The sequence below is a fragment of the Orcinus orca genome, chromosome 20 (assembly GCF_937001465.1).
Source record: "Orcinus orca chromosome 20, mOrcOrc1.1, whole genome shotgun sequence".
NCBI lineage: Eukaryota > Metazoa > Chordata > Mammalia > Artiodactyla > Delphinidae > Orcinus > Orcinus orca.
The window spans coordinates 232,758-258,540 of NC_064578.1; the positions used below are offsets into that span (position 1 = coordinate 232,758).

Sequence of the window (25,783 nt, forward strand, 5' to 3'; positions counted from 1 at the left end):
CTCCCTGTGGCCACGATGACTTTCCTTGTTCATGCTTCAACGGTGACCGTGTGAAGCCAGCACAGGGAGTTGAATAGCAAAATTTTGTTGAATTTGGTGTGACGCCAAAACACGTTGAATTCTGGTTGTTACCAGTACGGGGTAGCTGTGGGGTAGCTTTCTTAAGGCTTTGCCTCTGAGAAACGCTCACAGCTTTCAGCTCCCACGGTCGACCTCGTGGCCGCGGATGAACCCAGGTTCCAGGGCCGTGCATCTGGAATCCTCCAGACTCTCAGGGTGCAGGTCACCAGCACAGAGTTCCCTTTGTGTGAAATGTCCCAAAACAGGGGGAAAGAAAACTTGAAAACGTGATATAATGTCATAGCCTTGAAACGTGACACCACGTGGCCCACGCTCTGGCCTGCAGGGACGGCCCTGGACGGTCATTGCCCTCACTGAGGGTCCTCTGGTCGAGGTGGGGCACCCCTGAGCCTGGCCTTTTCTGTTGCAGCATATTCCGGAGGTCCTACTACCTGTCCCACTTTCTCCCCGCCCTGCTCACACCGCGAGTGGTCAGTACACGTCGCCGTGAACGTGGGGCTGGGTCGGCAGAGAGCGGGGTCCCTGTCGGCGTCTCACCCAAGTCCTGTCTTCCCTCTCAGCTCCCGAGGGTCCCTGATTCCCGGGCCGCTCTCATAGAGTCCCTGAGGAGGTATGCATGGCAGCGCGGCTCGTCTGGGGGCTAACAGCGCAAGGAGCTGTGGCTCTTCTGTAGAGAAATGTGTTTTGTCACATGTATGCTTTACTTATAAAAAGTTGGCTCAAAATTAGTCGGTTAAAATGTTAAAAAGAAAATTTCTTTGATTCTGAATATCACAACTTAGCATTTTTCAATGAACTTTTAGGATGATTAGTCTGGGAATTAAAGAAAATAGTGTTTTTGCTACATAATCATTGGGAAAGGAGGAGAATTTAAGGAAAGAGGGAAAAGGGAGAGGTGAAAGCCTTCCACTGTGATGATTTGGGGAGAGTGGAGACCACGTGTAGCACGGGGGTCCCATCCCCCGGCTCACACTGAGGACCTCCAGGAGCAGGGAGGTGGTAGAAACAGAAAACGATCAACCCTGTTTCCCAGTGTCTCATGGGAAGTGATGGGTCCTGTGAGAAGATTGAAAAGATAAAGGGCCTAGAAAGTAAAAACAAGCTTTTTCATCTTATGATTAGGCCATTCTCTGGGATCCTTACTTCTATTTATTTTTGGCATAAGATATTCCAAAAGTAAAGAGACCAGTAAAAAAAACACCCCTATGCCCCATTCGCATTAATATTTTTGCTATCTTTCCTTTTTTTCCTTGAAATAGTCCAGATACATCTTACCCCAGGTCTCTGATCCCCTCCCCTTTTCCTCCAAGAAAATCATTATCCTGAAGTTGGTGCATAAATTTTTCCTCTATTTTTTATCCTTTTGTTTTGTATGTTTATAACTGTAAATCGTGTCCACACACAAACACACCACACAGTGTGCTCTTGTGTGTTTTCAAAGTGGATTTGATAGCAGTGTGTGTTGTTCTGTGACTTGCATTTTCACTCTCCCCACTGGTCGTGTGCTCTGGTTTGTTTAATGCTGTGTGGAGTTCTGTTGTGTCTGCAGACTGCCACGTCGCACCCCCCCGGGTGCAGGCCACATGCCTACGGAATAAATAGATGCACTCACCACCCTGGAGTTGGACCCTTGGGTTACTTCACGTTTATGTTCTGTTAGCGGTGCTTCAGTGAACACCCTTGGCTGTATCCCCATGAAAGCTTGAAAATTTTGAGTGCAGTTTCATTGATTCTATAGGTTAACTTGAGGTATTTGGCTTTATTATGGTACTGAGTTTTTCCTTCCAGGAACACAGTACATCTTTGTTTACTCAAGTCTTTTACTAGTGTTCTTTCTTTATAAAACTCTTGTAAATTGTTGTCAGCCTTGCTACTCGGTACCTAGCTTTTGTTGTGAATTGCATGTTCTTTTCTGGCCTCTTCATCAGCTGTTGCTGAGGTGTGGGTGCCCTTGTTTCCGTTAGCTGTTGAACTTACTCCCAGCCGGTGGTGAGATTTTCTATGCAGTCACGCTGTCCACAAGATCAAGTTTGCCTCCTCTGTCTGATTATTATGCCTCTCGGTGTTTGTCACTGTATTGGGTAGGATTTTAGTATAATGAGCAATCGTAGGAGTGAAAGCTGGCCTCACGTCTTGTTCCTGGCTGAAACAGGACTGCTTCGAGAGTTTTACTGTTTATATATATATATATATATATGTGTGTGTATATATATATATATATATCCTCCTTACCATATTAAAAGAGTTCCCTCTGTGAATTCGCTAAGGACTTTTAGCAAGAATTCATGCTTTTTTTTTTTTGGCAACCCTTAAGATGATTGTGCTGTTCTCCTGTCATCGGCTATGAATTACATTGATAGGTTTTTCCACTGTCTTTGCGTTCCTGGAATACCCCCTAATTGGTAACAGTTTTTTGTTTTATGAACTGCTGAATTTGGTTTACTGATACTTTATTTAGAGTTCAGGCATCTGTGTCTCATTTTGTTACACTCACCTTGGCTGCTTTGCCATTAAGGTATTTGGTTCCTCATGGAACAAACCGGGTAGCCTTCCCTCTTTCCTGTCCCCTGAAATAGTTTGTCACACAGGGATCATGTGTCCCTTAAGGTTTGGTAAAATCTGGCTGCAAAATCATCTGTTCCTGGTGTCTTTTGTGGAGGCGAAACTTCTGGCTGCTGACTCAGTTTCTTGAATGGTTATTGGTTTAGTCAGGTTTTTTATTCTCGAGTTAGCTTTTATATATATTTCTAGAAAATTGTCCATTTCATCTAAGTTTGCAAATCTGTTGATGTATCATTTTTCATGATATTCTATTGTGATTTAAAAAATTTGTCTACCTCATCTGTACTTTTCATCCCTCAAAATATTTTCATGCTAGTGTTAATTTTGCCTTTTTTTATGACTCATTCTTAAAGACTTAAGACTTAAAGACTTGTCTGTTTTATTAATTTTATCACATAACCAGCTTTTAATATTGTGTCCTTCCTGCTGTTTTGGGTTTTTTTAATAAATTTATTTATTTTATTATTTTTATCTTTGGCTGCATTGGGTCTTTGCTGCCGTGCATGGGCTTTTCTCTAGTTGTGGCGAGTTGGGGCTTCTCATTGAGGTGGCCTCTCCTGCTGCGGAGCACGGGCTCTAGGCACACGGGCTGCAGTAGTTGTGGCACGTGGGCTCAGTAGTTGTGGCTCGCGGGCTCTAGACTTCAGGCTCAGTAGTTGTGGTGCATGGGTTTAGCTGCTCTGTGGCATGTGGGATCCTCCCAGACCAGGGCTCGAACCCATGTCCCCTGCATTGGAGGCGGATTCTTAACCACTGCGCCACCAGAGAAACCCCCTCCCTGCTGTTTTTTTTTTTTTTAAATAAATTTATTTATTTTTGGCTGCGTTGGGTCTTCGTTGCTGCACCTGGGTTTTTCTCTGGTTGTGGCGAGCCAGGGCTACTCTTCGTTGCGGTGCACAGGCTTCTCATTGCGGTGGCTTCTCTTGTTGTAGAGCGTGGGCTCTAGGTGCGCGGGCTTCAGTAGTTGTGGCATACGGGCTCAGTAATTGTGGCTTGTGGGCTCTAGAGCGCAGGCTCAGTAGTTGTGGTGCATGGGTTTAGCTGCTCTGCGGCATGTGGGATCCTCCCGGACCAGGGCTCGAACCCATGTCCCCTGCATTGGCAGGCGGATTCTCAACTGCTGTGCCACCAGGGAAGCCCCTCCCTGCTGTTTTAAAAAAAATCTATTTGTTTTTAGATTTTAACTTTATTATTTACCTTTTGTTTTCTTTGGGTTTACTATGTTGTTCCTTTTATAACTTCTTAAAGTGGTGGTTTAATTTATTGTTTTATAACTTGTGTTTTAAAACAGGCATATTTTAATAAATTTTACCTCCAGATATCACTTTAGCCACCTTCCAAAAGTTTCAATGTGTAGTTCTTACACTGTCGGTCAGTTCTAAGTAAATACTCAACCATTGTGCTGTGATTTTCTCATAATTTGTAAGTTAGTTTTAAGTAAATTTTTAAAAATTTTAAACATTTAGGTGTTTGCCCATGAGTTTTTATTGTTGAATTCCAATGTTAATTTCATGTTTCACAAAGAATATGATTCACTTTATATGGATTTTTTCCTACTTGTCAAGACTTCCTTTCAGAATTTGCTTGGAATTTGCAGACATTCCGCGCATCCTTGAAAATAACACATGTCCTTCAGTTTGGGACTGTAGGGTCTGTCTGTTAAATTGTGCTTATTCTCAAGTTTTCTGTATCCTGAATAGTTTTCTGTGTCTTTGGTTTATCAGTTTATTGTGGAGGTGGTTGTGATTTTGTCAGTTTCTCCTTATAATTCTGTCAGATTTGTCTTGTTGCAAGAAAGTTTGTAATTGTTAAAATACAGGCTTCTCTTGCTGGGTGTTTTTCCCTTTGTTATTATGTAATGTCTCTGTTAGGCTTTTTACCTTAATTTCTGTTTTGTCTGCTATTAAAACCGGCTTTTTTTTTTGGTATTTGTATGGTATACCTTCTTAATTTTTTTTTATTGGCTGCGTTGGATCTTTGTTACTGCATGCAGGCTATCTGTAGTTGTGGAGAGCAGGGGCTACTCTTTGTTGCAGTGCGTGGGCTTCTTATTGCGGTGGCTTCTCTTGTTGAGGAGCATGGGCTCTAGGCGCGCGGGCTTCAGTAGTTTTGGTACATGGGCTCAGTAGTTGTGGCTCACGGGCTTAGTTGATCCACGGCATGTGGGATCACATGTCCTGTGCATTGGTAGGTGGATTCCCAACCACTGCGCCACCAGGGAAGTCCCTAATTTTTTGACATATTTATTTCTTATCTTTAAAAAAGAGTTTTGTCAGAGTTAAATATAGATATAGATTAAAGAGTCCTGGCAGCAACATGGATGGACCTGGAGATAATCATACTAAACGAAGTAAGTCAGACAGAGAAAGACAAATACCATATGATATCACTTATGTGTGGAATCTAAACTATGACACAAATGAAACAGTGACAGACTCACAGACATAGAGAACAGACTTGTTGCTGGGGAGTGCAGGGGTGTGGACGGGGAGGAATGGTGTGGGAGTTTGGGATTAGCAGATGCAAACCATTATATATGGAATTGATAAACAACAAGGTCCCACTTATAGCACAGGGAACTATATTCAGTATCCTGTGATAAACCATATTGGAAAAGAATATGAAAAAGAATATATATATATATGTATTACTGGGTCACTTTGCTGTACAGCAGAAATTAACACACATTGTAATTCAACTATACTTGAATAAATTTTTTTTTTAAAAGTTAGATTAAAGAGTCAGATACTTCTATGAATTTTATTAAGAGAAATAGCCAGGGGCTTCCCTGGTGGAGCAGTGGTTAAGAATCTGCCTGCCAGTGCAGGAGACACGGGTTCTAGCCCTGGTCTGGGACGATCCCACATGCCGCGGAGCAACTAAGCCCGTGCGCCACAACTACTGAGCCTGCGCTCTAGAGCCCACGAGCCACAACTACTGAGCCTGTGTGCCACAACTACTGAGCCTGAGCACCTAGAGCCCGTGCTCCCAACAAGAGAAGCCACTGCAATGAGAAGCCTGCTCACCACAACGAAGAGTAGCCCCCACTCGCCACAAGTAGAGAAAGCCCGTGTGCAGCAACAAAGACCCAATGCAGCCAAAAATAAGATAAAATAAAAAAATTTATTTTTTAAAAAAAGAGAGAGAGAAATAGCCACTCCCCACCCATCCCTGCCACTTCACTTTCTTTCTGGAAGCAAGCATTTTCAACTCAACTGATTTTTCGATATTTCGCCCCGAATCTCCATATAACATTATTATTTTGGTATTAATTTTTCTGTTTTAGTTTTCTTTCCTTTACCAATACACATAGCTGCCCTTCCTGTGTTGGTTTTGAAAAATTGCTTTTTAGGGCTTCCCTGGTAGCGCAGTGGTTGAGAGTCCGCCTGCCGATGCAGGGGACACGGGTTCGTGCCCCGGTCCGGGAGGATCCCACATGCCGCGGAGCGGCTGGGCCCATGAGCCTGGCTGCGTCCAGGGCCTGTGCTCCACGGCAGGAGGGGCCACAACAGTGAGAGGCCTGCATACCGCAAAAAAAAAAAAAAAACCACCACAAAAACCCCTGTTTTTTAAGGCTATCTAAACAGTATTCAGAGTTGATCATTAGGAATCGTTACTTTCTGTTTTCTCTGGAGTTTATAATTATCTTTGTTTTATCTTAGTTTTCCTTGTACAATATCATGATTCACTGGAAACTCTACCAGTTGTCTAAATGTTCTCTTGTTCAGAATCAAGTATCCCAACGGTTGTATCTTTGGGAAATCTCTTCTAGAGCCTTCTGACCTGCTTCACTCTGACCCACTAGCTTGTTATGCCTCTAAGACTGCTGTCACCCTTGTATCTTCCTTCAGCATCACCTGGAGACTGACGTCCTTTGCTCTGGCTTGTGCTGGCTTCTCCTTTCTATGCCCGAGATCATCCTCTTTCTTGGTTTACTCCTTTGTCTTGGTGGAAAACATCCTATTGAAGCTTCTTACGAAAGGATGGGTGTGAGGTTGATTTTTCGACACCTTATTTAGCCCTCACATTTGATAGGTACTTTGGGTATAGAAATCTAAGTTGGAAGTTATTTTCCCTCAAATTGTTAAGAGTCACTCCATTGACTTCTAGCTTCCATTGTTGCGACTGAGGTGTTAGAAACTTACAGTTTCTGACTCTTTGCATGGGAATCTGTGTTTTTCTTTCTGGAGGCCTGTAGTGCCTTTTCTTTGTTCCCTGTGTTCTGAAATTTTATAGCAGTGTATTTCATTGTGGGTCTGATTTTATTTCTGGGCTGGGCACATGGTGGGCTTTTTACTCTGGAAATTCATATCCTTCAGTACTAAGGGATTTTCTTGGATACTTAAAACCTTTTTTTTATGAAAAATTTAAGACAGAAAAGCAGAATAGAATCTATCACCCAGATTTGTTATCAATAAATGGGCAATCTTGTTTCATCTGTAGCCTTCAAACTCACTTACCCACCCAGCATTCTGGATTATTTTGAAGCAAATCCCAGACGCTGATTATTTCTACTTGGTTTATTTCACTGCAGATGTGTCCTCTTTATGTCCTTTTTCTTCTTAGAACTGCTATGTTTTAGATATTAGATCTCCTGTATTGTCTTCTGATTTTTTTCTCTTTTGTCCTATTTTGCGTATCTGTTTTGTTTTGTTTTTCCTCTCCTTTCTGAGAGATTTCTTCAAGTTTATCTGCAAGTTCTTTTACTGAGTGTTTCATTTCTGTCATCAGATATTCCTTTGTACAGCAGTCCATTCTTCTTTTAAAATTTTAATTTAATTAATTTATCTATTTAGGCTGTGTTGGGTCTTTGTTGCTGCGCGCGGGCTTTCTCTGCTGGCGAGCGGGGGCTACTCTTCATTGTGGTGTGCGGGCTTCTCACTGTGGTGGCTTCTCTTGTTGCAGAGCATGGGCTCTAGGTGTGCGGGCTGCAGTAGTTATGGCAGTTGGGCTCAGTAGTTGTGGCTTGTGGGCTCTGGAGCGCAGGAGTTGTGGTGCACGGGCTTAGTTGCTCCACGGCACGTGGGACCTTCCCAGACCAGGGCTCGAACCCATGTCCACTGCATTGGCAGGCAGATTCTTAACCACTGCGCCACCAGGGAAGCCCCTAGCAGGCCATTCTTGTTTCACAGCTGCAGTGTTTTGTCTTACCTCTCTGAAGATACTAATAAAAGTGATGACTGACAGTTTCTTTTCTGCGAATTTCTCCGTTTCCTTGAACTTGTTCTTTCTTTTTATTTGCGTTGGTTTCTGTTTTTTCTTTTCTTCTTTTTGGTTTCTGTTTTTTAAACTGAAGGCTTTCCAGTCCCCAGGGCAGTGGGTGGTGCCCTCAGTTCCTAGTCTCCAGCCAGATTCCCTGCCTCCCTCCAGTCCCGGTGTGGAGGTGTGGATTCTCACTCTGGACCACAGCTACGTCTCTGTTCTTCTACTTGAATCTCGTTGTCACGGTTTGCAGCACTGATGGCGGGGTGGGGGGGGGATGCTCTGTGGCTCTCGTCCTTGTACTTACTGCTGTGCCATGACAATGTGCCAGCCGTGTCCGTGCCCTGTAGATGCCCCATGTCCTCATCACAGGACTTGTATTTTTAATGACATTAATTGGATGTTTTCCTTAGTTAGCATTTTTCATTAAAAGTAATATAAGTTCACCTTTAAAATTTGGGAATTACCAAAACTTGAATGAGAGAAGTGAAAATCATTTATAATCTCACTACACAACAAAACCCACTGTTGGGAGATGTTTATATAGGACGTATGAAGTAGTCAGGACCGTTTAAGTCCATATGGACAATGTTTTTCCTAAACATAGGGTCATGCTGTGGGGTGTTATATAATTTATTTAGATTTACTCTGTTGCATATTTCTGTTTTATGATAGTCTTTGGGATTGTAAGCTTGAGAATTAATTTGAGTCATAGTTGACTATTTTAATGTTTTCTTCTGATCCAGAGCAGATAAAATTCCCCCCACCTTATACTCCACCTACCGCCAAGCCTGCTCCACTGTCAGAGAGAAGAAGCCAGAAGGTAAGGTCAGTGGGTCGCTTGGTCCCCAGACGTGCCCACATCTCACCTCCACTTCCCTGACCACGAGACGTGTCGGAGGCACCTTGGTCCATCTGGTCTGCTTCTGTCATGCTGGGTCTGGTCACAGCTGTGGCTTCAGAGACTGCCCAGCACCAGCCCTGGGACAGCTGTGACACCAGGAGGGCTGCCTGTGATGTCATTCCCTGAACACACATGCAGTACAAAATCCACTTGACCATTTCTCATCTTTGTGTGCCCCGCTGAGGCTGTCATGTGGCTTCTGTTTGCCTGTCTGAATTCGAGCTTTTTTTTTTTTTTTTTTTTTTGCGTTACGCAGGCCTCTCACTGTTGTGGCCTCTCCCGTTGCGGAGCACAGGCTCCGGACGCACAGGCTCAGCGGCCATGGCTCACGGGCCCAGCCGCTCCGTGGAATGTGGGATCTTCCCAGACCAGGGCACAAACCCGCGTCCCCTGCATCGGCAGGCGGACTCTCAACCACTGCGCCACCAGGGAAGCCCTGAATTTGAGCTTTAAAGTCAGGTGACCAGCCAGGCCCGAGGCCCGTGGTGCTTGTTCTGCACCGTGTCCTAGTAGGGGGTCTGCCATGGCTCTTTGGCCGTTTGGACGGTTGGGGATCTTTCTGCTTCTAGGGGACAGTGACGTGGGCCAGTGTGTGAAAGCGTGCATCATTGCTTGGAGCAGCTGGGCAGGCTGTCCGCACCCCATCGCCCCAGGAACGAGGCGCCATCCGGACAGGGCCTGGTCTGTCGGTGTTGAAATGGTGCAGCTGTTTGCTGGTCAATCCCTCTGACGCCTGCAGGGCCAGTTAGGCTGCATGAGCAACTGCAGCTCTGTTTTCTAATTCTGTCTGCCAGAACCCTCCTTGCACAATCTTCCACGGTTTCTGACAGCCAGGGAGACCCACACCTGTTTGGACCAGTATCGAAACATCTTGCAGACAGGATGCCAAGGGGGCCGTAGGGCTGTGTCCACTGTTGAGTGAGGCCTTGCCCTCCTTTCCTAACCCCATGGTCCTGCTTTTGGGGCTTCTAGAATGTTTCCTAATGCTGTATCTCATAGGGCTAATATTTTTTAGTAAACCTACTAAATGTGTGTTGAGGACTGGTAATCACCTCTAATATACTGATTTTAACATCCTGTTGTAAAAAACAATATCACAATGTTACTCAAAAGTTTGAGAAACAGGGACTAAACCATCATCTGTACATAATTCTGCTCTCCCCGCCCAGCCTCCCTCCACATGCATTTGGTCTTTATTCATTACATACCTGCTTTTTACACTTGTGGCGATAGTGTGTATAGAACCATGGTTTTTCTTAAACTTCCTTATGAATGTTTTAACTTTGATAGGACATTAACATCCGCCGTCCAGGGAGAGCGTTTCACTTCCCTCCTCATAGGGCCCCAGTCCTCTGTGTGCCCTCTGCAGGGAGAAGCCAGGGACAGCGTCAGTTCCGTGTGCTTCCTATCTGATCTAACCTGTTTAATTGTTAAAATTATCTCCTGTCTCTCAGATGCAGCCTCGCAAAGGGAGGTGGAGCCCAGCTGTAAGGAGGAGCCGCTGGGTCTGCTCACAACTGCCCTGCGAGAGCTCAGGGCCTCAGTGACAGATCCCACCCAGCGTGACGGTGAGGACAGGGCTGTGGGTCGGGCCGTCCGCAGTGGGTGCCCGTGGGTGCACAGGCCAGTCCTGACGTGCTCAGAGCTTGAGGCTGCTCTGTTGCCCATAGTGGCAGTGGTCAGTGCATTTTCCCTGCAGTTCAGCATCTGGTAGTGAACCCAACCACGGCCTGGTGGGTGTGGAGCGTGCCTCCTTTCTGACACTCAGGCTGTCCCAATGTCTGGGTAGAATATGGTTATTCTGCTACCTGGCGTCTCGGTGGGACAGGAGACATAGAGGAGGAAAGCTGCGTTGTCTCCTTCCTTTACTGCCTGGGTGGCTGTGCTCTTCAGCACGGGGCCTCTGCTTCTGGGACTGTTTCCTATGAGGGGCCTGGAGGACAGGCGTGAGCAGTTCAAAGCGCTCAGTGGCCATAGCGGTCCACAAGTGAAATGTTAGGTTCCGGTGTTTTTAGAGTTTTGCTATGCTAAATGCAGAAACTAAAATACATAAGGCATGCTTTTACCTAGTAACTTCAGTAGATGTTTATTTATTATGAATTCATTTAATTCCTATGAGAGTCTCACGGAGGAAATACAGTTGACCCTTGAACAACACAGTTCGGTTTTTTTTAATTTATTTTTGGCTGCGCTGGGTCTTCGTTGCTGCCCGTGGGCTTTCTCTAGTTGTGGCGAGTGGGGGCTGCTCTTCGTTGCGGTGCATGGGCTTCTCATCGCGGTGACTTTGCTTGTTGCGGAGCACGGGCTCTAGGCACACGGGCTTCAGTAGTTGTGGCTCACGGGCTCTAGAGCGCAGGCTCAGTAGTTGTGGCGCACGGGGGCTTAGTTGCTCCGCGGCATGTGGGATCTTCCTGGACAGGGCTGGAACCCGTGTCCCCTGCATTGGCAGGCGGATTCTTAACCACTGCGCCACCAGGGAAGTCCGCAACACAGTTTTTAACTGTGTGGGTCCACTCAGTATATGCAGATTATTTTCGGTAAATATACTGGAAAATTTTTTGAGATAAATGACAATTGCAAAAATTTCAGATAAACCACATTGCCTAGAAATGTTGAGAAAATTAGGTATGTCGTGAATGCATAAAATACACGTAGATTCACATGACATGCAAAATACACGGAAGGCTGTGAGGAGTTAAGCTTCGGGTCAGAAGTTACGCACAGATTTTCACCTGTGGTGGAGGGTCGGCAGCCCCAGCTCTGCACTGTTAGCTCTGCCTCCACCGTGGTCGTCCTGAGGGCCCAGGATGTCCCCTCATGGTCAGCGTGACCCTTCCAAACTCTGCTCCTGCAGTACGTGGTTCTTGGGGAGGTCGAGGCCTGTGTGGGGCCCCAGCGCTGCCGCAAGATGGTCAGCCAGCCAGGCCTGTGAGTCCCTGTGCTGGCAGAGCTGCTGAGGCCGGGCCGGGCGGCCGCAGCGGGCGTCAGTGTGTGCAGAGGTGGCTGGCGGGCGAGGGGCGAGGGGCGCGGGGTATAGACACAGGGGCTGTGGTGACGTGAAGAGCTATGCCAGCCCCTCGGAGAAGCCTGGCCACGTGCACTGCAGAAAAGTGGTTCCGCTGCTGGCCGGGCGGGGACGAGAGCGGCCCCAGGGTCAGTTGAGAGTGTGGCCCCTGAGGTGGTGGATGGCGCCCCTGCTCATGGCGCCGGTCCCTGCCTTGCAGCGTTGTTGGCTCAGATGGCAGTGATCTCTGAACAGCTCCGCTCCGCCCTGGGCCTCGGCGAGGATGACAGCGACTTCGAGGGGGCCCCGGTTCAGCTCAGCGTCCGGGCCCCCAAGCTGCAGCCGTGGGAGCAGAGGGTGAGTGTGGGGCACCAGGGAGACCACATGTGAGTTGAGGGTTTCGGGCCGGTGCTGCCGTTTGCGTACAGACTCTGTGTTTGGGAGGAAGTTGTGGCAGAGGCGCTCGTGGCCCTTTGTGGGCAGGTTTGCTGACCCTGCTCTCTGCTGAGAAGCTCCGTGATGACCCCTGGGGGCCCCTCCCAGGGTTTGGGGATTCCTGTGCTGAGGCGTTGCAGCCTCTTCTCCGGATGGGGGCTCGTTTTCCAGTCTCGTCAGCTCCACTGTGGCCCTGTACGTCCAGGGTGGAAACGCTGTGATGTGGGTTTGCGGCCCTGAGACCTCTCCCCTCTCAGGTCGTGGACCTCCTGCTGACGTCTTTCTGTCAGAACCTCATGGCGGCCTCCAGCGTTGCCCCACCAGACAGGTAGAGGCTAGGCGGTCTCACCGGGTGGTTTGGAGCTGTCCTGGGGCGGCCTGGGTGCTCGTGATGAGAGTGGCCGTCGTTCCTGGTCCAGCTCTGAGCCTGGGGCCCTGGTCCTGCCCCCCGACTTCGTGCTGCGCTGGGGAAGGGCCTGGGTGGGGGCGGGGGCTGACTTATCCAGCAGGGGCGTGGCGACGGTCAGCGTCGCAACAGGAGACCCTCCTGGTTGGGGAACAGCCTGGTTCTTTCTTCAGTCTCTGGTGCCTGACTGCTCATCCACCAGGCTCCAGGCGGGCAGTGCAGGGCCAGGCCTGGCCGCTGCCACTGTTCTCTGTGGCTGTCCCCACAGGCAGGGCCCCTGGGCCGCCCACTTCGTGAGGACCCTGTGCAGACGCAGGCTCCTGCCGGCTCTGCTCAGCCGGCTCTGCCAACTGCTCCATCACCAGGTAGGGCTGCCACCTCCTCCAGCCCCCACAACGCTGAACCTCTTTTCTTTTTAAATATTTCTGTGTTTATCTACGTATGTACGTATGTATGCATGTGGCTGCGCCCGGTCTTCATTGGGGCATCTGGGCTCTTAGTTGCGGCATGTAGGCTCTTTAGTTGCGGCACATGGGCTCTTAGTTGTAGCACACAGAATCTTTAGTTGCGGCATGCGGGATCTTTAGTTGAGGCACGTGGGCTCTTAGTTGCGGCATGTGGGCTCTTACTTGCGGCATGTGGGATCTCGTTCCCTGACCAGGGATTGAACCCTGGCCCCCTGCATTGGGAGCGCGGAGTCTTTAGCCACTGGACTACCAGGGAAGTCCCTGAACCACTCTTCTTTCCTATTTTAGGGCCCGAGCCTGAGTGCCTCACATGTGGTGGGGTTGGCTGCCCTGGCCGTCCACCTCGGCGAGTCCAGGTCTGCCCTCCCGGAGGTGCATGTGGGCCCTCCCACCCCTGCCAGGGGCCTGCCCGTCCCCGAGCTCTTCGACATCCTCCTGCCCTGTAGGACCCAGGAGTCCTCAGCCCTGTGTCTGAAGTGAGTGTCCCTCTTGTCAAAAGTAACACACGTTCATCAGACAAAATTAGCACAGACACACATGCTCTACAGATGACCAGTCTTTACCGTGTTGGTCTGTACCCTTCCAGAACCTTGTCTTGGGTGTATTTATGTGTGTGTTGGTATCTTCAGTTAGAAAAGTGAGATCACCCTACTTTGCCACCTGCTTTTCAAGATGCTCACAGTGGGCTGCAGGTGCCCTTCTCCAGGTCAGGTGGCCGGCGGCTGGCTGGGCCTGCCCCTCAGGTTAGGTTCCGGGGTCCCTGTGGTGAACAGCTTTCTCTGGGGGAGGTTTCTACACACACAGCTGTCCCATCCAGAGGGTTTGGAGACCCATCGTCCAAGTACGTGCTCATCCATTCGCTGCACACTGCGTGCTAGGCCCCCTCCCGGGACCTGGTGAGTCGCAGGGAGCCCGTAGCCTGGGGTCGGCGGCTGTGAGAGATGGGCGGGGGTTGGGTGAGAGTGGCCATCCCACGGGCAGAGCCCTGGGGAGTCCACGTGTGACTCAGGCCCGAAGGGCTTCCTGTGGCTGCTGAGGTCAGGACGGAAGCCGGAGGCTCCGGTGGGAGATGTTGGGACCAGGGTCGCGGCTCACGGACTGAGCTGGCATTAGGAGAGACAGGGAGAGCTGAGCACAGGAACGCGGCCTGGGATCAGTGCCCGCCAGCTGTCCGCGCCATCCACAGCAGCACCACTGACAAGTCCGCACTGGGAGTCGGGCCCCTTCCTCGCCACAGTCCTGACTCTCTGGGCCTCATGGTCACCTCTGTTCTCGGCAGCCTCTCCCTCCCACACGTCACAGCCCGCCATGGGCAGGCAGAGACTGAGTTGGAAACCGGACATGCTTCACTCTGGCTCTGAGGTTCTTTTAGGCGGGAACAGTGAATAATTTGCCATCATGCAGATGAACGAGAGCCTTGCGCAATCACACGGGGAACACCCACCTCGCACCTCCTCACTTCATTCCCTTGGTTCTGACTGTGGCTCTTGACACGCTGGGAAAGCAAGCCCTTACGTGCAGAGCCTGCGTGTTCATGTGTTTTCTGAGTCTCTCGTCAACGTGGAAAGAGCTCAGGCCAGACGGCCTGACTGGGGGCTCTTCCCGAGGGCTTGGAGGAGCCGGCCTGGCTGGGCCTGAGGCTGAGCGCCGAGCGGCCGTCGGGCTGGGAGGCCCTCAGTTCACGTTGTGCAGTTCACGCTCTTCTTCCACCTGTTGTTTTGCATGGATCCCATTTCTGTGTTATAATCTGTTTTCTATTTTCAGATTTTGTACAGCGGCAATTTCTTATGCTTTGTGTAAGTTTTCTTCCCAGTCACGTGACATCTCGTACAGCTGTTTGTCTCCAGGCCTTATAAAAAAGGTGAGTCTTGTGGGTTCCTTTTTCTGCTCTCCTGTAAGTTCCAGTCTTGTACGGGTTTCTGGCCTGAAGCCTGTGTGGCCTCCATCCCGGCACCGGCCTCGTTCGTAGCAGACTTGTCTCCTGGCGCCACCCTGCCGTCTGCTTGGGTTGAACACTGCCTTTTCCTTCCATCTGAGTTAAGAGGAGGGGCTGGCAGGTGACAGCTACAGATGTCCCTCCTTATTTATGAAGTAGGCAAGTTAGAAGATTGACGTTCATAGAAAGTGTGTCAGCATTTAAAGAAGCACCCTGCGCTTCCTCTGAAGACGGCCTGGGAAGCCGCGTGTTAGAATCCTCAGCGTCAAAGGCGGCGGTGCCGTCACAGCGGGAACCAGTGTTGCTGCGCCTGCAGAGCTTTAGGGCACGTCTCCCATGAGGTTCGAGCCTGGTTCAGAGTTCCAGACTCCGCGTCGGGCTCCTGGGCGCTGCTGGGAGCCCCACCGCGTCAGGAGCAGCCTGGGGTCCAGGTGCCCCTGTGCTCCCGGTCCCAGGTGCCGACATTTTAAAGTGTGGGATAGAGATCCGGAGGAGCGGCCCAGAAGAGGAAGTCCTTGCCCTGTGTCCCAAGCTCCCCGAGGTCCCCTCGAGCAGCCTGTGGCTCTGTCAGCATGAGGGTGGGGGTGCGACCTCCTAAGGCAAAGATGTGCGGCTCAGTGCATCACTGAGGGAGCATCTCCTGTAGCCAGTGAGCACACTTCTTAGAATGCCGGTGCCCGCGGGTCGCGCGTGACGGCCGTGCGCGGCTGCAGGGCGTGGCAGCTCAGAGATGTGTGGTCAGGGCTGGCTGCCCACTGAGACCAGGGGCTCCTCGCTGCCAGCCGAGCGCAGCCAGGCCCCTGCGTGTTTCCTGTCTCACAGCACACACGCCACTGTCTTTTTTCAGTTCCAGTTCATGGTGTTCAGATGGTTCTCAGAGGCCCGAGACCCTCCCTCTTGGGAAGACCCGGCCAGCTCTCCCTGGCGGCCCCTGTGCCTGCCCTCCGTGGACTGGCAGCGAGCCGCTCTCTGCCTGTGGAGGCAGAGGACCTTGCGGGAACTGCTGAAGCAGGAGGGACTCCATGTAGGTCCCACTGTCCCTTCCGCTGCTTTGCTCCTCCACGCTCTGGGCTCCGTGGGCGCAGGACATGGGCGGCGGGCCTGACCCGACAGAAATCACTCCTGGGATCGTCAGATCTTACGCACGCCTGCCAGGCCGTGAGCTGGGGCCGGGTATCTCCAAGCACAGTCACCGGAAGCTTGGCCGCTCAGACAACGTGCCCATGTGACTGTTTCTGCCACCTCTTCATAACTTCTCATTTATTTCTTGGATGTTTGCCTGCTCGTTCTGGTCTTTAGAGAAGAAGTTGTGTCGTTTTATTGTATATGTTTTTCAACTCTTTTATTGTTAATAATCAGTCATACAAGAGTAGGTCTGACCATCTGCCTGATGCCAGGAGCAACGAGGCAGGAGCAGCCGTGCCTCGATCACTGTCTACACACACGTCCCTGCTGGTGCCGCGCAGCCCCGGCGTTTACACACACTGCGTGTGCTGCATGCGTGTCCCTGAGACACGTGGTTACACACAGTGTGAGGTTTTTCGGTTTTTGAATTCTGATGTCATTTATTGGCACAAAAATTATTCAAATACAACATGGTGTCTAGACATGGCTACACTTTATATTTTGTGCATTTAGTTTATATTTCTCTTGCTCCTAATTCCCAACATGTACTAGACCTTCCTTCTCTGTGTCAGCGGTGTGAGGTTTTGAGGTTAGTCTATGTTGACGCGTGGAGCTGTGACTGTTGGAAGCATGTTGTCACATCAAGTTTATCTTTTGGTCATTTGCACAACTGAGTGAGCTAGAAAGTGATTGTTGTGCAGATGCTGCGGGCTGTCCAGGACCAGGCAGCGGCGTTGAGGACTGAGTTTAAATACCAGTTTGAACAGTTTTGGTCAGCTTCACGTTCAGAGTTAAATGACTGATTCTTCATCTGGGCTTGGTGCCAGCCTCCCAGTCTAACCCTGGGAGATGGCATAGGACGATATTTCTGACAGACACACAGGAGATCTCCAGCTAATATGAGATAGGGCAGCGTCACAGCCCCAACCTGTGGCTTCTGTGCTCTGTCCTTGCTGTGGTGGTCACTTGGTCCTTCTCTCTCAGTTGACTTACAGAGACTGGTTACAGCTGGAACTGGAAATTCAGCCTGAAGTTGATTCTCTTTCAGATACAGAAAGGTAAGTGTTTAAAGGATCTACCCTTTAAAGTGTTAATACAGTTTTCTACACTGTCTTAAGTCTAAGTTTTGTCATTGTATCCTCAGTGTAATGTTCAGTTTAACGTAAGTGTATGAGTACAATTTTATTCATTCTTTTATTTGAGAAACATTTATTGACCTACAGTTTGCCAGACACTTCTAGAATGTTCTAGAAGCTGGGGATGCAGTGTGAACAAGACAGATGGGGCACACGAGGCACATACAGGGCTTCCCACTTGCACTCTGCCCCAACGCCCCTAAGCCGTTCTTCACAGGAACTGTGCAGAACCGGGCCCTGTGTGAGCCTGGGGGCGGGCAGGGTGATAAATAAGGTGGATTAGAGGGCACTGAAGACACTGAGATGGGGCTTTGGGAGCTGGTGCCGGCGGGCAAGGATCAGAGAAGGCTGCGCCTGGGGAGGGCCACAGTGGGGAAGCCCTGGAGGGTCTCAGCTGGTGTCGGCCAGCCAGGGAAGCAGAGGGGAGGGTGGGCAGCGCCTTGCCGAGTGCTGGCTTTGAGGCGCGGCACCAGGGGTGAGCGAATCAGAGTCTGAGACCCATGTGAGTCCCGGGGCTGGTGACTGAGACCGCCAAGACGTCAGGTGTGCTATCCTGGCCTCGAGCAGGTGCTGAGGGGCCGTGGGTTTGGGGGTGGGTCAGGGGGTGCAGAAGCCAGAGGTGGCTGTCCTCAAGCTACCATACTTGGAGTGGTCAGAGACGTCCCTGAACACGGGGGTGCTGTGTCGTGGTGTCAGAATCTGACGGCACAAGTAGAATAAGGAAGGACAGTGATGGGCAATGGGAGGGATGACCCGCTTCCTTTCCCAGCTCAGTGGGCGCTTCCACCTTTCAGGTTTGTGCGCGGCCTGCCTCCTGTGCGCTTCCTTCCTTGCCAGGAGGGAAAGAAGGAACTAGTTTTCTGGCCTGCGGCTCCATAGGACCCCTTCTTAACTCACCCTCAGGTCACTGTGTGTTGATGGTATGGGTCCTGTTCAGGGCCTCCTTCCGTCTCCTGATTGCAGTTCCAAACAGGCTTTGGCGGCTCGCTCCCTGCCCCTCGTGGTCACATGGGGAGGTGCTGCTTGGGTCCTGTTATTCCTGCAGGAACAGACTGCAGTGTTGGTGGCTGTCTGTGCTGTGGTTTCAGCACCACGGAGCCTGGTCCATGTGTGGATGCTTTGCTGGTGGGCCTGGGACAGTGCAGGCACCCGCTCCACCCCCAGCTCAGCAGCTGTGGACCTGCATGCAGCCCCGTCACCCCTGGCTGAAGCAGACCCTGGCCCGTGCCTCCCTCAGCACAGACCCTGGCATTTGCATTGCAGGCAGGACTTCCACCAGTGGGCCATCCACCAGCACTTCCTCCCCGCGCCCTCTGCCACCGGGGGCTGCGATGGAGACCTGGAAGTCGCCTGTGCCACGCTTGTCGACGTGCTCATGGACTTCTGCCAAAGGTTAGGAATGTTAGTGCCCCGAAGAGTCTGTCTTTTGATTTTGGTAGCTCTAAGAACGTTTTTATTTCTCTCAGTCCAGTTTGTGTTATACAGAGCACAGTTGAACATATCCTGATCGCAAGTTTGGGTTTTCAAGATAAAGGCAAGCTTCCGGAATCAGCTTTCTCTCTGTGCATAGATTTGCCAGTGGCAGTGACCTGGTCTTTCTGCTTTGTCTCCTGGTATCAGGGTTATTAGCAAATGTGATGAGAATAAAAGGTCAAGCAAGTGGTGGGCGCCAGTGTTGTCACCCACAGTGCAGGGAGCACTGGCGTGGACTGCCTGCCATGAAAGGCAGGCGTTCCTGGTACCAAATGGGCTGTGCCAGGTGTGGCCTTCTGACGTGGCCTGTTTTTCTCATCGTCCTCGTGGTTGCTGTGTCGAGGTGGTACGTCGTGTTATCTCATTATGGTTTTGATTTGCTTTTCCCTGATGGCTTATGATGTTGAGCATCTTTTCACGTGCTGGTTGACCATTTGTGTTACCTTTTTTGGACAAATGTCTAATCAGATCCTTTGCCTACTTAAAATTGGGTTATTTGCTTATTGAGTCATAAGAGTTCTTTATATACTCTAGATACTTGGTCCTTACCAGATATATGAGTTGCAGATATTTTCTTTCATTCCATGAGTCATCGGTTCACTCCCTAGAAGGGGTACTTTGATGCACAAAAGTTTTAAATTTTGAAGAAGCCTTATTCATCTATTTTTAGATTTAGCTCTTATTTTTAGGCCTTTGATCCATTCTGCATTAATTTTTTATATGGTGTGAGGTAGGGATCTGGCCCCATTCTTCTGTATGTGGATATCCAGTTGTCCCCTTTTGTTGAAGAGACTGCCCTTTCCCTGTTGAATGGTCTTGGAACTCCTGTGGAAAGTCCATTAGCCATACATGTGAGAGTTCACTCCTGGACTCCTGATTCTATTCTACTTACCTATATGTCTATCCTTGTGCCAGGACCACACCATTTTGATTACTATAGCTTTGTAGTAAGTTTTAAAATTGGAAAATGTGGGGATTTCTTGGTGGTCCAGTGGTTAGGACTCTGCACTTTCACTGCTAAGGGCCTGGGTTCAACCCCTGGTCGGGTAACAAGTTCCAACAAGCCATGTGCCATGGCCAAAAATAAATAAATTTTAAAAATTGGAAAATGTGAAATCCTCCAACTTTGTCCTTTTTCAGGATTGTTTTTGGCTATTCTGGGTCCCTTGCACTTCCACCTGAATTTTAGGATCAACTTATCACTTTCTGCAAAATGAGATGAGATTCTGATAATGACGGCATTGTATCTGTAGATCAGTTTGGGTAGCATTGCCATCTTCCTATCCATGAACATGGGGTGGCTTTCCATTTATTAAGGTCATCTTTAATATTTTCAACAATATCTTATAGTTTTTAGCACACAACTCTTGCATCTCCCTGATTAAATTTATTAAGTATTTTATTCTTTTTAGCACCATAGGCTCATTGCTTTAATTTCACTTATTTGCTCTGATGGTTTTTTATTGTGAATTCTTTAGGATTTTCTATATGAAAGGTCTTGAAATCTGCCAGTAGAGATGGTTTAACTTTTTCTTTTCCAATCTGGATGCCTTATATGTACTGATTTATTTATTTGCTGAATTGTCCTGGCCAGAACTTGACAGGGCAGTGTTGACTGGAAGTGGTATGAGCGGACAGTTGTCCTGGTCCTGATCTTAGGAGGACAGTTTTCATCATTAAGTACGGTGTGAACTGAGGGTTTTTCATAGATGCCCTTTGACAGGTTGAGGAAGGTCCCTTTTACTCCTAGTTTTTTGTTTTGTTTTGTTTTTTGTTTTTTTTTTAAATCATGAAAGGGTATAGCATTTAATTTAATGCTTTATCTGTGTGGTTTTTGGTTTTTATTCTACTCATATGTTTATTGCATTAATTGATTCTTGCATGTTGAGCCAACCTTGCATTCTTGGGATAAATCCCACTTGGTCGTGGCATGTAATTGTTTTGATGTGTTGCTTGAGTTGGTTGCTGGCTTTTTGCTGTTGTTGGCACACCGTGAGTGTCCTGCAGTCTCCGGGTACGTCCTGGCCCTGTGACCACAGGCCACTCTGGAGGCAGGAGGAGAAGCAGGCAGCCCAGCACAGTTAGGAGACACTTAGGAGGCTTTCACTGTGTTTTCATTTCAGTTCAAGGAGTTATGATCACTCAGAGAATTCTGATTTGGTTCTTGGTGGCTGCACAGGAAATCGCGATATTTTTTCCAGATTGCAGGTGAGTTAGAAGATGTAAAACTCAAGTGTGTCCACTGCATTTAAGCCACGTGCTATTAAGATATTTATTATGAATATCCAGTGAGTCCTAAGGAACCTGACCAGAACGAAAGCTTGAGTCACATACACAATGGCTTAGACCAGAGAGGCCACGTGCTCTGTGAACTCACCTCACCGTGAACATCACAGGAACACGGAAACGAAAACTGTAATATGGGAAGCATCTCCAGGCTTTAGGACGTTTAAAATTTGCGAACAGGAAGTAAAGATACTGACTTTGGCAGCAGCGTGGCTGCTACTCCTGTTCTCTGCTTTGTAACTCCTGGTGCTGCGTTGGGAGGTCAGGCTCTGAGGATTGACATAAATAACCCTCCACCTGGCCGAGGATCAGGAGTTTGCAGATGTCGGAGGCTGGGAGACTCTCCCGTCTCCCGGGTCACTTGGCAGCAAGGCAGGAGCACTTTTAGGAGAGTGCAGAAACCGTGTTTCTCACGTTGAAGTGAAAGGGGCGTTTCTGTCAGCATCCTGCTCTCCCCAGATCTCTTGAGCGTGAACTCTGGGGTCAGAGTGCAGAGCAAGGCCCCATCCTGCATCCTCGTCCACAGTGTGCACTGGGGGTCTGTAACTTTGGAAGAGTACGTGCAATTCTGTATAATAGGATTCGGTGTTCCCGCTGTCACTCTTAAAAAAGTGCCTGACTTTAGAACATGTGGGGAATGAAAGAGAAATCATGGAGGATGTGGTCTGGAGCACTGGGAAAATGTACTTAAAAATGAGTAAAGCATCCCACAGAGAAAGGACCCGAGTCCCCCAAGCCCTCATCTTGACCTTTGTCCTCCACGTCCGTCATAACTGAACGTGGAAGAAGGTGACCTGTGAGGGCAGACACAGCGGGAGACGTGGGGTTGGGGTCACACATGACGGGGTGATGATGAGACGGGTGCTCTGCATCTGGGGGGTGAGACAACACACGTGTGCCTGCAGGCTGTGTGCGCGCCTCACTTGTGTGATTCACCCTCAGGCTGTGCACACCCCCCCACCTGCACAGGGGAGCAGGTGATAAACAGGTGAAGTGTCAGCCATGGGGAGTCTGGGGAAGGGTGTTCTTTGCACTGTTCTTTCTTCATTTTTGCAAAATCCTGCAGTTGTTCAGTCATTTCCAAGTGAAAAGGCTAGTTGCACTCACTCCGCTGGCCCCACCTCGGGGCCCTGCTGGGAGTGAGAGGCCCCAGGGTTTCTGCCTCTGGCCGTGCTCTCTTCAGGAGATGGCTGCTGGCCTGGAGCAGGGCCCAGCGCGCCTCGGCCATGCTGCTCCCCGGGGCCACTTCCTCTTTGGAGTTTTCTGCAGACGCCTCCAGGCCCTGGCTCGAGGGTGGGACGTGGCCAGCCGCCTGCAGCGACAGCAGGAGCTGCTCATGTGCAAACGGTAACACGGCTGGTGCCCCAGGGTCTGTCTTCACTTTGGGGTCTCTTCCCACTAGTCGTTCGTCTCTGGCCCCCGCCCCAGCCTGGGACGGCATCTTCCCCGGGTCCCCTGGAGAGCAGGGTCTAGAGGTGTGAAAGCAACTGAGGGTGAAAGTTCTCCTCCTGGGCTTCAGAAACCCCTCAGTTCAAAGACCTTGTGTGGAATGTGCGCTCAGGGTCCTCACTGCATCACGGCTGAGCCGTGATGTCCTTCCCGGTCTCGTGAACTGGTTGGTTAACACGCTGCTCCCTGCCCTTGGTCATCGTGTAACGTCACACCTGGTCTGGGGACACACAGTGAGTGTCCGTCGGCCCAGCAGGGCAACAGGCCGCAGACCAGGGCCAGTTCCGAGCGGGCTGGGAGGGTTGGCTGTGCTCCGAGCGTAGCTCTCGGGGTCACCGTCCATGCCTCCCTCCTACCAGCATCCTCCTCGGCCTGCCCCCCTCTGTGCTTGTCGGCAGCCCCCGCTTGGAGCAGCTGGCCGCCCCCGACTGCGATGACTTCTTCCACTTGGTCAACTCGGAGCTGGTAGGCGCAGGGCAAGTGAGCTGGGGTGTGGGGTTGAGGGGCTACGTGGGCACCTCAGGCTGGCTCTGGAAAACTCACCAGCGCATCCGTGGTCACGTGGAGCCAACGCCTCAGTGCATGTCCTGCCTGCCCACGCCGGGTCTCTGAGGGTAGGACGTGGCGCTCGGAGCTGCAGGTGAGCCCTTCACCTGGCTCGGCACCGGCCTGCGAGGCTAGCGACCGGGCAGCCTCGTCCTCCGGAGCACAACTCCTTCACGGAACCTTCCCCAGGGTGACCAGCTTGGGCCCTGCATGTGCAGACCATCCTGCCCGCCTTGCCTCCCCTCCGTCGGTTTCTTTTGGGGGCACGGAAGCCAGATGGTGCCCCAGCTCTTGTCAGGGGCTCCAAAGGGTGACATCCCTGTGACCTGCACGCGGTCAGGGTCAGGGAGGTGCCGTGCATAAGTGCTCCCCTGCCCACTGCAGGGGAACGGCTTCTACACCAAAGATGGGTTCCCGCTTTCTAGAAATGCACACGTGACTAGAGCTTGACCTGAGGTTCTGTTCATTTGTGTGGAACTTTAAAAGGTAACTGGGGAAGCAGCAGAAATGAGATTTTCTTTAAGTTCGTTCTAAAGGCTGTTTCCCTTCGAGCCTTGAGAACGGCCTGTGAAAGCAGCCAGGGAGGACATGGCAGGGACGGCACCTGGCCCGCCCGCCTGGGCCCACGGGGTTTGCGCCACGGCTGGCGGGCACGGGGGTGGACGCGAAGCCACACGGAGCCAGCCCTCCGTGGACCGTGGCGGTACCATCCTGCCGCGTGTCCTTACGTGCTGGAGCCCCCAGCAGCTGCCCGCCCTGTCCTGCACGTGCTTCCTCACTGGCCTCTACCGTTGTGCAGAGAAACTTCTCCCACGACGGCGCCCTGACCCACGACATCACGGCCCACTTCTTCAGGGTAATTTCCTTTCCCTCTGCCCCTCCAGCGTCGCTGCTCACTCAGACCCCAGGGCTGGGCCCTTGGTGCGTGGCAGCTCCCGGGGCCCTGGTCCGCGTGCAAACCCTGCGTGCGGGCGTGTCTCCCCGCAGGGGCTCCTCAACGCCTGTTTACGAAGCAGAGACCCCTCCCTGGCAGCCGACCTGACCCTGACTGCCTGCCAGACCCAGTGCCCCTTGCTTCTGACCTCTGCTCTGGTAGGCTCCCCATCTTTTCAGGGGCGTTCCTGGACCTGGCGCAGCCGGGGTCCGCCCAGGGCTTCCTGGCAGCGTGATTCAGGGGAAGCTGCACCAGGAGCAGTTGGGAGAGACCACAGGAGTTGGGGTGGGGCTCCTCGGGAGTCTCTGTGCCCGGAGCCGTTCACACTCCTACTTGCTCTGTGCTGACTGGAGCTGAGTGGGGACTGCTGCTCTGCTGGTCCGGCTGCTGCCCCAGCCCCTGCTGGCCCGGCCTTCTCGTGACGTTCCACGGGTGGGGCTCCCACGCGGGCTTTCTCACCCCTTCTCAGTTTTGTCGGGAGGGAGGACACAGCGCATTCCTTGCTGGCTCCCTGGGCGGCTGTGGCCTCTGGCTCACGGCTCTGCAGCTCAGCAGGGCCGTCCAAGGACCGGGCCATCCTCTGTCCACATCCTGCGTCCTCCGCGGATGAGGATGAGCACGCCTCACGGAGCTGCTTTGGGCCTTAAATGAGACGCTGTCCTTGCGGTTATGAAGCACTTGATGAGCGGGAGACAGGCTCTGGGGGTGTCGGCCTGCGGGCAGACGTTGCCCACGCAGATCGCCAGCATCACCCGAGGCTTCCCGATCTTCTTGGTGAGGAGGGGGGACTGACCTGTCGGTGCCCGTTCTCTCCCATGAGCTGTGGTGGCCGCACCTGGAGCCCGAGCTTCACCGCCACTGGAGGAGATGCTCCCAGAGCCCGCTGCCTGCAGAGCTGCGGAGGCTGCAGGAGGCCCGGCACTTTGCCGGGAGGTGAGTGCGGGCAGCGGGACCCACTCTGGGTTACGTGCATGGTGTCTCGGGAGCTGGAGGGGGCCCTGGGGAGGCTCTGTGAGGCCCACGTGTGGAAGGGGGAAGCAGAGCCGAGCGGACACGTTCCCGTCAGACTGGCATCCGGGGTCCACCTGCCCGTCTCCTCGCACATCCGAGTGGTGCTGTCCTCGGAGGTCACAGCAGGGATTGCTGGCCCCATCCAGCCTCCCTGCATCTTCCTTTGTGACCCGTTTTTATCCGAGGCACCTGTGTCCCCCCCACAAAGGGTCAGGGATGCTCGAAATCTCAGAAGACGAAGAAACCAAGTCTGCCCACTGAGTCTAATCCTGCAAAGAGCAGAGAACTTTCTTAAATCACTGCATTATACTCCATTTTTAACTTTCGGCCCAGTTTTAACCTTCTGGAGAACCGTGAACATCACAGTGCAGTCGGAGTGGGGGCTGAGTAGAAGGCGGGTGCAGACTCTGGGGGGAGGACTCCTTGCAAAGCTGAGGCTGCTGGGACCGGGCGCCCCCTCCAGGCATACTGCTTCCTGTGTCCGGGGCAGAGGGGCATGTTGACAGCCAAGGGCCAGCCTGTGGAGACCGGTTGGGAGGCCGGGGGGGGGGGGTGCGCTTTGGGTTCTCGCTGTGACGGGCGGGGGGCTCTTGTGGTGACACACACCTCCGTCTGCGGCAGCGTCCTCTCCCCCCTTGCGGCACCCCCCACACCTGGCCCGGCCTGGCTCTGCGCGGCTGCCCTGCACTTCATGATTCGACAGGCCGGGAAGGAGAGCATCCGGCGGGAGCTGGGGCAGCTGGACGGCCAAGGAGAGGAGGTAAGAGTGAGATCCTTTCCCTGCGTGTCCTTTCCCAGCAGCCTCACTGGTTCTCAGGGTTCCGAC

General features: G+C 51.4%; 1 protein-coding gene across 4 annotated transcripts in view; it reads left to right on the plus strand.

Annotated features, from left to right (window-relative positions):
- The window catches only part of FANCA (FA complementation group A), a 53,565-nt gene that overhangs the window by 21,906 nt on the left and 5,876 nt on the right, over positions 1-25,783 (plus strand). For 3 of the 4 annotated variants that reach the window (XR_007474364.1, XM_049703560.1, XM_049703561.1), the window contains exons 9-26: positions 491-691; positions 8,592-8,668; positions 10,204-10,317; positions 11,974-12,110; positions 12,446-12,516; positions 12,863-12,959; positions 13,350-13,537; positions 14,826-14,922; positions 15,845-16,021; positions 17,107-17,180; positions 18,522-18,650; positions 20,855-20,939; positions 22,201-22,364; positions 22,826-22,931; positions 23,812-23,868; positions 24,000-24,104; positions 24,767-24,879; positions 25,579-25,717. Coding sequence is in view for 3 of the 4 variants with exons in the window: in XM_049703560.1 (XP_049559517.1) it covers positions 491-691; positions 8,592-8,668; positions 10,204-10,317; positions 11,974-12,110; positions 12,446-12,516; positions 12,863-12,959; positions 13,350-13,537; positions 14,826-14,922; positions 15,845-16,021; positions 17,107-17,180; positions 18,522-18,650; positions 20,855-20,939; positions 22,201-22,364; positions 22,826-22,931; positions 23,812-23,868; positions 24,000-24,104; positions 24,767-24,879; positions 25,579-25,717 (2,131 nt within the window). In the remaining variant the exon portion in view is untranslated. The remainder of the gene's footprint in view (positions 1-490; positions 692-8,591; positions 8,669-10,203; positions 10,318-11,973; positions 12,111-12,445; positions 12,517-12,862; positions 12,960-13,349; positions 13,538-14,825; positions 14,923-15,844; positions 16,022-17,106; positions 17,181-18,521; positions 18,651-20,854; positions 20,940-22,200; positions 22,365-22,825; positions 22,932-23,811; positions 23,869-23,999; positions 24,105-24,766; positions 24,880-25,578; positions 25,718-25,783) is intronic. The other variant, XM_049703562.1, reaches the window with a different exon arrangement.